This window comes from Garra rufa, chromosome 11 (assembly GCF_049309525.1).
Source record: "Garra rufa chromosome 11, GarRuf1.0, whole genome shotgun sequence".
Taxonomy (NCBI): Eukaryota; Metazoa; Chordata; class Actinopteri; order Cypriniformes; family Cyprinidae; genus Garra; species Garra rufa.
In genome coordinates this window covers 46,692,360-46,705,300 of record NC_133371.1, presented here as the reverse complement: position 1 = coordinate 46,705,300, position 12,941 = coordinate 46,692,360, and the positions used below count along the sequence as shown (strand labels likewise).

General features: G+C 34.1%; 1 protein-coding gene across 1 annotated transcript in view; it reads left to right on the top strand.

Moving 5' to 3' along the window:
- Positions 1-12,719, top strand: part of prtga (protogenin homolog a (Gallus gallus)) — a 36,410-nt gene extending 23,691 nt beyond the window's left edge. Inside the window, exons 7-12 of the mRNA XM_073850246.1 lie at positions 667-914; positions 2,971-3,135; positions 4,592-4,897; positions 8,767-8,955; positions 10,582-10,657; positions 12,638-12,719. Coding sequence (XP_073706347.1) covers positions 667-914; positions 2,971-3,135; positions 4,592-4,897; positions 8,767-8,955; positions 10,582-10,657; positions 12,638-12,719 — 1,066 coding nt within the window. The remainder of the gene's footprint in view (positions 1-666; positions 915-2,970; positions 3,136-4,591; positions 4,898-8,766; positions 8,956-10,581; positions 10,658-12,637) is intronic.
- Positions 12,720-12,941: the final 222 nt, after the last annotated feature.

The window sequence follows — 12,941 nt, the reverse complement described above, 5'->3', positions numbered from 1 at the left end:
AGATTTTTTTATGTTTTTTAAAGAATTCATTAAGCCTGTATTTATTTGATCCAAAGTCCAACAAAAACAGTAACATTTTGAAATATTTTTACTATTTAAAATGACTTTTTTCTATTTGAATATGTTTTAAAGTGTGATGTATTTCTGTGATCAAAGCTGAATTTTCAGCATCATTACTCCAGTCTTCAGTGTCACATGATCCATCCGAAATTATTCGAATAAATGCAGGCCTTTTTAAAAAACATAAAAAATCTTGTGCAGTAATTGTAATAATTTAATTATCCTTATGTTATTATATTATATAAAGAAAATTAAGCACATTTTCATCTAAATCCTTATTACTATAATGCATCCTGATTTAGTTTTTGTTTAAAGTTATTCTCATTTGATTCTCAGTTATGTAATATAGTTTTTTTTTAAATATATATTTTTAATATTTTATATAAATTTTATATACAGTCCTCAATAAGCAGTGCAAATGCTACTCGTGCTACTAAATATATATATAGAGAATGTGAGTTTTGCATTACATTTTAAGAATTTGGTAGTGAAATGTACTTAGTTTTGAAAATAATGCAAAAAAAAAAAAATTGACCATATTGCAAGTATATCAATGTCTTGATGTTTATCTATTATGAAAAACTGTTTTATGTTTTATTTTTACAGTAAACTGGTGATAAACCAGATTATTCCAGAAGATGACGGCATATACCAGTGTCAGGCGGAGAACGAGCAGGGTTCGGTTCTGGCGATGGCTCGTCTGATCGTGGTTATGTCAGACAACCGGCCAAGCGCACCAAGAAATGTCCGCGCGGACACCGTGTCCAGCTCAGCCATCTTACTGGCCTGGGACAGACCCATGTACAACTCGGACAAAGTCATCGCCTACTCTGTGCACTACATGAAGGCAGAAGGTGAGCATTTCAGATGTGAAAAAGGACCGGACAGTGTTGAACATGCACACAAATCCAATTAAAGCAATGGTTTTCCCCAAAATGAACTTTAGAGATATGTGACCCTGAACCACAAAACCAGTCATAAGGTTAAATTTTACAAAACTGAGATGTATACATCATATGAAAGCTCAATAAATAAGCTTTCTATTGATATATGGTTTGTTAGGATAGGACAATATTTGGCAGAGATACATCTATTTGAAAATTTGGAATCTGAGGGTGCAAAAAAATCAAAATACTGAGAAAATCACCTTTAAAGTTGTCCAAATTAAGTTCTCATCAATGCATATTACTAATCAAAAATTACATTTTGATATATTTATAGTAGGAATTTTACAAAAAATCTTCATGGAACATGATCTTTACTTAATTTCCTAATGATTTTTGGCATAAAAGAAAAATCAATAATTTTGACCCATACAATGTATTTTTGGCTATTGCTACAAATATACCCCAGCGACTTAAGACTGGTTTTGTGGTCCAGGGTCACATATGTGTCATGACTTTGTGTGGGAAAGGCTCTTGCTCCATTCTTGAGTAGTTGAGTACTCTTTGAGCATCATTCGTCATTAAAAAAGTCACTTCTGGACTGTCAAGAATAATTTGTTTAGTTAGCACAAAATGCTTCTTTTAGCTTTTGATGCAGACTTCCAAATAAAACACCTGCTTGTCTGTGAGGAGATAAGGAAGAGACAACAATGAGACGTCCAACAGGAACTGTTCTGACAAGTGTGAAATCTTTATTAGGGATTTGGCCGGTTGCACTTGGACTTCCAGAATTCCTGGCTATTTACTAGGAGTAGAATAGCTGTAGAGAAAGACACGCTGCATCTGCTCTGGAGGGCAAAAAGCATCGGAAGTGATTGAAAGGGGTGCAAAAGGGGGCTAATTATCCCGAGTGTTGGAGTGTCTTAATCTTAACTCTGAAGAGGCTTCGGGGGGTTTGTCCCTGTGCGTCAGAGTCAAAGTCTTCAGCGTGGCCATTCAGCGCCGGAACAAGGCCTTTTCTGTTGACTGTCGAGTATGTTGTTTATTGGGTCAGAAATTCAGTTGGCGACTCAATGCTGTAGAGTGTTTCTTTTATTTGAGCATCTTAATGTGGCCTAATTTAAAGTGTTATCAGGTGCAGTGGACCTGTGGGAAAACCAGCAGGTGGAATTTGTCTTTAGTTGCATTGATAAAGCGCTTAATTAAAAGAAGGCATGGTCGTGTTGATTGAGTTGACGTGTTTTCTTTTGAATAGCCACACGGGCTAGTGGTTAACCACTTCATGCATTTCAATTTGTGAACGATAAGGAGCATGCATTTGGGACAGTGCAATATTCTTCTGCACTGTAAAAAAATAAATACAAGGTTATTGGATTAGATTATGTCTTTCTACATCACAATTTCAATTTGGAATTGTGTGTGAAATTTACTAGCATTTTCTGAGGAAAAATGGTTTTGAGGTCAATTCTACACCTTTGTTATCATTTGGTGCATTATTACTTTGCATTTAGTGCATAATACAATTATGCATTTGACAGATAGTTTTATTTAAAGCGATTTATGTTGCATTCAAAGCATGCATTTTATTAGTTCATAGAATCAGACTTAAAAAGAATGGCTGACCCTGGACCACAAACCCAGTCATAAGGGTCGATATTTTGAAATTGAGATTTATACATCATCTAAAAGCTGAATAAATAAGCTTTCCGCTGATGTATGGTTTGTTAGAATAGGGTAATATTTTGTCTGAGATACAACTATTTGAAAACCAGAAATCTGAGGGTGCAAAAATATTTAGAAAATCGCCTATGAAGTTGTCCAAATGAAGTTCTTAGCAATGCATATTACTAATCCAAAAAGTTTTGATACATTTACGGTAGAAAATTTACAAAATATATTAATGAAAGATGATCTTTACTTAATATCCTAATGATTTTTGGCATAAAAGAAAAATCCATAACATTTCAGTTACATTTGTCATGCTTTCCAGAGATTGTGAAACATCATGTCTTGTCATGTCCAACAGGTCTAAATAACGAAGAGTACCAGATTGTTATCGGTAACGATACTACCCGCTACATCATTGATGACCTGGAGGCTGGGCGAAACTACACCTTTTACATTGTAGCGTACATGCCTATGGGTGCCAGTCGCATGTCAGACCACGTCATACAGCGGACACTTGAGGACGGTGAGTAGAAGATGAGCATCTGATGTTCAAAAGTGTTCGTCCATAAATGAAAATGTACTTTAGATGAGCTTGTTTCCTCACAGGAACAAATTCGGATCCTCTGCAGTGAATGGGTGCCATCAGAATGAGAGTCCAAACTGCTTTTAAAAACATCATAATAATCCACACCACTCCAGTCCATCAGTTAACATCTTGAAAACAAAAAGCTCTGTGTATGTAAGACACAAATCCATCATAAAGATGATCCATCACTAACTTCAAACCATTGAGTCCATAATCTTTAATAACGCTTCCTCCAGTGAAAAAGTCCATCTCCAGTTGTCTCTCACATCAACATCCACCCACATAGTTGTTTAGAGTGTTTTTAGAGAAACGGCGCTTGATCTAATTTATACGAGACAGCTTTATTTACTAGGAAAGTCAATGTTATGGATAAAGGAAACATAGTGTGTGGACTACTTTTGGATTATTGTGATGTTTTTATCAGCTGTTTGGATTCTCATTCTGACGGCACCCATTCACTCCATTTTATTTACAAGCTGAGAGAGCTACAGTATTAGCTTTTAAACAAGATGCAACTTTATATTGTTGTATACATTATAGAATTAAATTTTCCCCTGAGATCCACTCATAATAACTCAACTTGCTTATCAAAACCACTTTCCATTATTTTTTAGTAGTTTTTCTATATGTCTTTAAAAAATTCATTTGAACAATTACATTTTTTTTAATTGTTTGAACGGTTTATAGGCCTTAGAAAAAATCTTTGTCTCTCAGAAATTGCTCTGAAATTTCACAAATATTTACAAAGAAATTGTAAGTAATGCATTGAAATAATAAATAAAATAAAATAAAACAAAATATATTAGATGATAGACTTAAAACTTAGAAACTAGAAACTAACTGAAAGAATTAAAAATTAATTTTAAGCACTAAAATCACTAACACTGACACAAATATAAATAAAGATGGTGGTTGATCTGGGCACATTTCTCCCCTGATTCAGATGCGATGACTTTTTCACTTGTATTTTATTGGGAAACAAAGTTTTAAAGTTAAAATGTCTTAATGATGGATTTGTTTCAAACAAACATATCTTTTGGCTTCTCTGTATGTTGATTGATGGACTGGAGTGGTGTGGATAAGTTCTTTTTTTATCTGATTTATGGACTCTCGTTCTGACGGCACCCATTCACTTCATTTTATTAGTGACCTGCTTTAAAAACGATGCTTCATATTGTTATATACATTGTAGAATTTAATTTTCCCCTGAGATCCACTCATAATTCAAATCTCTTGTGCCAAAACAGTTGCTTATAAAGACTTTTTAGACTTTAATATGTCAATGAGGTCTGTTATGACTGCTTTTGGGTTTGCTGCTGGGTTCATGACGATCATAAGTTCTGTATGTCATGAAGTAATTGTTTTTTCTTGATTCTTTATATCTCTGGTTTAGTTCCCTTGCGTGCTCCTGAGTTGAGTCTCACAAGCCGCAGTCCCTCTGACATCCAGGTGTCGTGGCAGCCTCTGTCTCATAAGATGAGTCGTGGTCGTGTGTCTGCGTATCGCCTCTCGTACAGGACCAGCACAGACGGGGCAGTCACACAACTGGAGCTCTCAGGACACAAAACCCATCACCTCCTGGAGGGTCTCCAGCCCGACTCCACGTATCTGCTCCGCATCGCTGCAGCGACCAGTGTGGGATGGGGAGAACCATCAGCCTGGACGTCACACAGGACACCGAAGGCTTCCAGCACTAAAGGTGGAACATCTATATATCTATCTATCCATCTATTATCTATCTATCGTTTGTTCATTCACTCCTTCGCTCTATCGTTAGTTCTATCATTCGTTCTATCGTTCTGTCATTCTACCTATCGTTTGATCCTTCGTTCCTTCGTTCCTTCGTTCTATCTATCTATCTATCTATCTATCGTTCTTTGTATCATTTGTTCATTCATTCGTTCGATCTATCATTCTGTCTATCTATCTATCTATCTATCTATCTATCTATCTATCTATCTATCTATCTATCTATCTATCTATCGTTCTATCTATCTATCTATCTATCTATCTATCTATCGTTCTATCTATCTATCTATCTATCTATCTATCTATCTATCTATCTATCTATCTATCTATCTATCTATCTATCTATCGTTCTATCGTTCTATCGTTCTATCTATCATTCTTTGTATCATTTGTTCTATCATTCACTCTATCTATCTATCTATCTATCTATCTATCTATCTATCTATCTATCTATCTATCTATCTATCTATCTATCTATCTATCTATCTATCTGTCTATCTATCTATCTATCTATCTATCTATCTATCTATCTATCTATCTATCTATCTATCTATCTATCTATCTATCTATCTATTTATCTATCTATCGTTCTATCTATCTATCTATCTATCTATCTATCTATCTATCTATCTATCTATCTATCTATCTATCTATCTATCTGTCTGTCTGTCTGTCTGTCTGTCTGTCTGTCTGTCTGTCTGTCTGTCTGTCTGTCTGTCTGTCTGTCTATCTATCTATCTATCTATCTATCTATCTATCTATTTATCTATCTATCGTTCTATCGTTCTATCGTTCTATCTATCTATCTATCTATCTGTCTGTCTGTCTGTCTGTCTGTCTGTCTGTCTGTCTGTCTATCTATCTATCTATCTATCTATCTATCTATCTATTTATCTATCTATCTATCTATCTATCTATCTGTCTGTCTGTCTGTCTGTCTGTCTGTCTGTCTGTCTGTCTGTCTGTCTGTCTGTCTGTCTGTCTGTCTGTCTGTCTATCTATCTATCTATCTATCTATTTATCTATCTATCGTTCTATCGTTCTATCTATCTATCTATCTATCTATCTATCTATCTATCTATCTATCTATCTATCTATCTATCTATCTATCTATCTGTCTGTCTGTCTGTCTGTCTGTCTGTCTGTCTGTCTGTCTGTCTGTCTGTCTGTCTGTCTGTCTATCTATCTATCTATCTATCTATCTATTTATCGTTCTATCGTTCTATCTATCTATCTATCTATCTATCTATCTATCTATCTATCTATCTATCTATCTATCTATCTATCTATCTATCTATCTATCGTTCTATCTATCTATCTATCTATCGTTCTATCGTTCTATCTATCGTTCTTTGTATCATTTGTTTGATCTATCATTCGCTCTATCTATCTATCTATCTATCTATCTATCTATCTATCTATCTATCTATCTATCTATCTATCTATATATCTATCTATCTGTCTATCTGTCTATCTATCTATCTATCTATCTATCTATCTATCTATCTATCTATCTATCTATATATCTATCTATCTGTCTATCTGTCTATCTATCTATCTATCTATCTATCTATCTATCTATCTATCTATCTATCTATCTATCTATCTATCTATCTATCTATCTATCTATCTGTCTATCTATCTATCTATCTATCTATCTATCTATCTATCTATCTATCTATCTATCTATCTATCTATCTATCTATCTATCGTTCTATCGTTCTATCGTTCTATCTATCGTTCTTTGTATCATTTGTTTGATCTATCATTCGCTCTATCTATCTATCTATCTATCTATCTATCTATCTATTTATCTATCTATCTGTCTATCTATCTATCTATATATTTATCTATCTATCTATCTATCTATCTATCTATCATTTGTTCATTCGTTCGTTCGTTCGATCTATCTATCTATCTATCTATCTATCGTTCTATCTATCTTTCTTTGTATCATTTGTTAATTCATTCGTTCGATCTATCATTCGCTCTATCTATCTATCGTTCTGTCGCTTATCTCTGTCGTTCTATCTATCTTTCAATCCATCGTTCTATCGTTCTATCATTCTATCATTCTATCGTTTTATCGATCTATCATTCTATCTATTATTTGTTCGTTCGATCTATCATTGGTTCTATCTATCGATCTATATTCGTTCTATTGTTTGTACATTCTTTTATTCTATCTATTTATCTATCATTCTTTGTTTGTTATATCATTCGTTCTATCATTCTGTCGTTCTATCTACCTGTCATTTTATCGTTCTATTTATCTATCGTTCTGTCATTTATCCATTGTTCGTTCACTCTATCGTTCATTCTATGGTTCTATTTATCGCTCGTCTATTTATCTATACAGTATATCTATCATCTAATAATGTACTATAGGTGGTACAGGCTTGTCCAGGGTGGTGTTGTTGATTATTTGGTGTTTAGAGGTGAATCTTCTAATGTCTGCATGTACAAAATAGTAAAAGTTGCAACAGACATGCTTTGAAAGGATTAAGGTGAATCCTGCTCTCTTTTTCTTTGCTTTGGGCTGATAATCTTGTTAAGGCATTGCATTTGTTCCTACATGACCTTTGACCCTTCCTCTCATCCACATTGGAAAGGTTTTAGTCATGGGTTATAAAGCCAGAGCCGCAGGCCTCTACAGATCTTCCATTTTCAGAGTCCCCCACCAGCCTCAGCTCACATATCAAGCTCTGTCACCTGTGATCTACAGGAACCCACTCTGTTAGATTACTATGGTTGAATTTAACGCCTACAAAGATACACTGGAACCACAGGAAACTCTGCGGGAGTGTGTTTAATTAAGCTGAGATTGATTTAACTCCTGTGGCGCTCCTGTGAGGTCCCGTCTCGTCTGGATGAGAGAGATTCATAGCTCCAGTTGTGGCCGATAAATCCAGAAGATTTGTTCTCCTGAGGTTACAGGGCTGCTGGGGTCTGCGCTTTGAAACTTCCTATCAGATTTGTTTAACCATGCAGTTTTGGAGTCTGAGATGAGAAAGCAGTTTTAATGACAGTCAAATGAACATGCATCCTCTTGTTAGATCGCTGTCCCCATGCCAATTAAGATCCAGCCCCGGACGCCAGATCCCATCAGAAAATATCAGTTTGTCCAGTAACAGAACCACTCGTCAGCAGAGTAGTCTAATACCCAAACCCTGTTAACAGGAGGTCTTGTCTGGTACCCAAAATACCCAAAACACTATTAACAGTCTTCTGTCAGCCAAGAAGTACGCCAAAATGTTATGCCATCCTGACGATTACATCAAAATGTTGACTGAGGGAAAAGTATTAAAAGTGAAGACCAGAAGCAGGGGACGAAGTTATGATGGTAAAAAGGAGCAGAATTTATTGAATAGTCTTAGTTGCGTATGTCTCAACGCTCAGACTTCGTCTGAAGAATACAGATCCAACAAGTATTGTTATACCAAACTGTACAGCATCCCATAAACCTTGAGGTTCATAAACATGCCCTCATATCTCTTATTCATGAGGACAAACAGGCCATGAAACCACACAGTCATAAGACTAAACAACAATGGAAAAATAATAGTATAACATAAAATAAATGACCATCAATTACTGAAGCAATGAAATGGATATATAAATGACTATAATGATTATTATAAATGATTATGATTAAATGGAATAATTAAATGATAAGTCATTATAAATGAATTAAGAATATGGAAAAGAAAGTAAAATTTATGGTTGCTCTCTTGAAGCAACACACACACCGTTTGCATTTGAGGATCCTCAGATCCTTCACTCTTAACACAACTAATAATGGGTATTTTTTTCCCATAGTGCCCCTTGCGCCAGAGCTGCAGCTGGAGTCTCTGAACTGCACGACTGTGGTTTTGCGTTGGCATCTCCCGGCAGGCAGCAGCACTGGATTGCAGGGCTACAAACTTTCCTACCATGAAGAGAGCGAACCGGAAGGACAGCCGACCCAGATTCCCCCACACCAGCGCCAGCACACCATTGGAGGCCTGGGTGAGTGATAGTGACTTCAAGAAACCATGCATAACCCACCAAAATGGGGAGACTTTTATTTTGCCTGATTTGTTGTAGTGGCAGAAATGAATAAGTCAGATTCTGAATTTGAGTTGAGGATGCAGAATTGCAATTCAAATTTAAATACAGGAAAGTCAAATAAAAATGAAGTGAAATTTAAAAAAATACACAATTTAAATTCAAGTTTGTTTAAATTTTTTAAAAAAACTTTAAAAAGTTTGAAAGTTTATAGGCTTTAGAAAGAGTGGTCAATAGATATATAGATAATAAAACAGAGCAAAGTTTATAAGCAATTTATTTATAAAGCTTAATAAAATAATTAAATTAAAGTTAATAAAAAAGTACATAAAATTACAAAACTTTTACTAAAGTTAAAATTAAAAGCCAAATTGTCTCAGAAACAATTTTCACTTAGAAATTACTCATACATTTCACAAATATTTATGAAGAAATTCGAATTAATGCATTTATATAATAAATCAAATACAATAAAACAAACAAAATATTAGATGAAAATCCTAAAACTTAGAAACTAGAAACAAACTAAAGAAAATAAGTTTAATATATAATTTTAAGCACTAAAATTACTGACATGAAATGACTGAAATCAAAGTTAAACAGAAGTATATGGAGAAATACAAAAATGACAAAAGCACATTCAAATTAAACTAAAATAAAAATTAAAGTAAAAATATAACACTAAAAGTCATTTCACTTAACAGACATGTACATAGAATTTGTACTATGTAATGCATGGAAAAGTAATGCATTAAAATAAAATAATAAAAATATTAGATGAAAGACTTAAAATTTAGAAACTAACTGAAAGAAAATAAGTTTTAAGATTTAATTGAAAGCACATTAAAATTAAACGTGAACGTTAACTTTCATAGATAGATAGACAGATAGAAAACAAATAAATATAAATATTTATACATTTTAAGTAAAAAAAAAAAAAGGTAAACTTTTACCACTGGTTTGAATTTTAAAAGTGAATATGAAGTAACAAAAAACTATTTACCCTGAAAATGCTTTTTTTTTTTTTTACATGGTGGAAAACACCTTATTTCCCAGAATGCATCAGCTGTGATTAATACATTTATTTGAATTGCAATTCAGTAATTTACTTTTGTCTGTCAATTTAATTCAACTTTCATGTGTGTTGGTGCTAATTCAGTTCAAATTTCTCATGAATTAAAAGGGAAGTATTCAGCTCTGTATTTTGCTCAACCCTGACATCTTGAGACCAGTTGAACTAATTAAGTAGTTTGTCACACTGTCTTAAGAGCAAGATGTGATGCCTCACGCTCACATTTTCCTATCTGCCTGATGAATGTTCTCATGTTGTTTATTGATTATTCTTCATTACTGTTCATTGCTTCATCCCGAGTCTCTAAATGAACAGGCCAGGAACAAAAGCACTGAAGTGTTTTCAGATATGTAGATTTGTGGCTGTCCTCCCTAAACTCCCAGTGACCCTCCCCCCATGACCTCTGACCCTGCCAGCCCCGCTGCCTAAGTGCTGGTCAGTGCTGGTCTTCCCATGAGCCTCTGGAGGAGGGCGTTGCATGTTTGTGATGTGCTCGCCCTCTTGTGCCGCCAAAGGTCACTCTCGTCTGTGGCCACAAATGCTGTCCCACAATGCTTTGCTTGACCAGTGGCCATCTGTGGCCGGAGAGAGGTCAGCCAGCTGGTCAGCAGCTGATATTTAAATCAGACTGGATACAATATTTGCATAAGTATTACATGAAATTACTGTCATCTGCTGATTGGAATTTAGTTTAATGTGGGTTGCCAAATATCTCATTTGATTCACATAGACAGCACTGAGGTTAAATGAGGAGCAAATAGAGACTTTTGCTTAATAGTTTCAGATGTTCTTCCTTAGAAATACACATTTCAGAAAAGATATCAATAATGTCGCAGAATGACATCTAGTCTGTAACCAAAAGCTCATGCATTTCTCATCGGATGATTTGAGCTGCTTCATATTTATTTTTTAGTTCTATACTCTTGCTAGAGGACAACTAGTGACTTATTTGTAAAAATAGCCAAAAATACATTGTATTGGTTAAAAAATTAATTATTCTTTTAAGCCAAAAATCATTGGGATATTAAGTAAAGATCATGTTCCATCAAAATATTTTGTAGGTTTCCTACTGTAAATAAATCAAAACTTAGTTTTTGATTAGTAATATGCATGACTAAGAACTTCATTTGGACAACTTTAAAGGTGATTTTATCAATATTTAGATTTTATTGTACCCTCAGATTTCTGGTTTTCAAATAGTTTTATCTCAGCCAGATATTGCCCTATCCTAACAAACCATACATCAATGGAAAGCTTATTTATTTCGAAGATTTTCCATTTTCCATTACAAATATCTAAACATTCTTATTATTCATTATTCTGACTCCATTTTCTTGTTATAAGCATAATTGTTGATATTTTTTCTAAAAACAAGACTTAGTATATTATGTAAATCTGCATCTCAGGTAAACATCTTGATTTAAGAATGAAAAACAAGACAAAAATACTGAGGAAGAACTTTTTTTGTGTTAGTTGAATGATTTAGATAGTATACACTACCAGTCAAAAGTTTTTGAACAGTAAGATTTTTTATGTTTTTTAAGAAGTCTCTTCTGCTCAAAAAAGCCTGCATTTATTTGATCCAAAGTACAGCAAAAGCTCTCAAATTGTGAAATATTTTTACTATTTAATATAACTGCTTTCTATTCGAATGTATTTTAAAACGTAATTTATTTCTTTGATCAAACCTGAATTTTCAGAGTCATTACACCAGTCTTCAGTGTCACACGATCCTTCAGAAATCATTCTAATAAGCTGATTTGCTGCTCCAGAAAAAATTTCTTCTTATTATTATTATCAATATTTAAAACAGTCAAGTACATTTTTTCACTATACCATTCAAAAGCCATTTAAAATGATAGAAATTAATACTCAAGGATGCTTTAAATTGATCAAAGGTGATGATAAATGTGAACCCTGCATAGTTTGGGCCATAAAAATATTCTATTGTTTGTATATATTTATTTTGTATCCATGCTATGTCTGTTTCTTTTTACATGTACATACGTGTTCAATTTAAGTTACTTTATTGTATGTTTAGTATAAGTTTGCACTGAGGTTCAGCTGCATTTTATAAATACTGGTGACAGTTGAGAGAGTTACCGTTACCGTGACAACTGCGGCGCATCTTTAGACAACAAAGAGGACCGCTTGGGCAACCACTAACTCTTGTCTCTGTCTCTTTCATTTGCAATTTAAGGTTAGTTAAATTTATTAAAATTGATACTAAACTTTAATTCACATGCTTTAATGTTTAAATAATTTGTTACAGTTGATTATTTTTGTAATTGTGTAATTCAAAGATACTTGTGTAAGAGGAAATTTCAAACATGTATCATTTAACTGAGTTGTTAATGTACTATACTTACCTGAAATACTTACCAATTTGTTATGAGTATGTCCAGATGTGTATAAGGAGGTTATTTATTTATTTATTTACTGTGATTTCAGTATTTTTATGTATTATTACCGTGTAACAAAGTATCAGTACAATGTATATTTAAGACAACAAAGAGGACCGCTTGGGCAACCACTAACTCTTGTCTCTGTCTCTTTCATTTGCAATTTAAGAGAGTACTACAAATTTTGGAGGCACCGCTGGGATGTGTATAGGGTGGTTCATCTTCTTGACCAGCAGAGCCCCATCCTGTAACATTCATACTTACCTACAAGACAAGCAGCTGAGTGAAGTGGTTTTACGAAACTGATTGAGCAGTGCACGCACTTGAGGTACAGTGACTACAAGAGGCTGCAAAGTCAAGTCAGTGAGTAAACGTCCACTTTCATCATACTGTCAAGCCACTGCAGATAAAGATGGATACACTTCAGAGCCTTCAGGAAGAAATAGGTGAAAGACTGTGTACATTAACGCGAG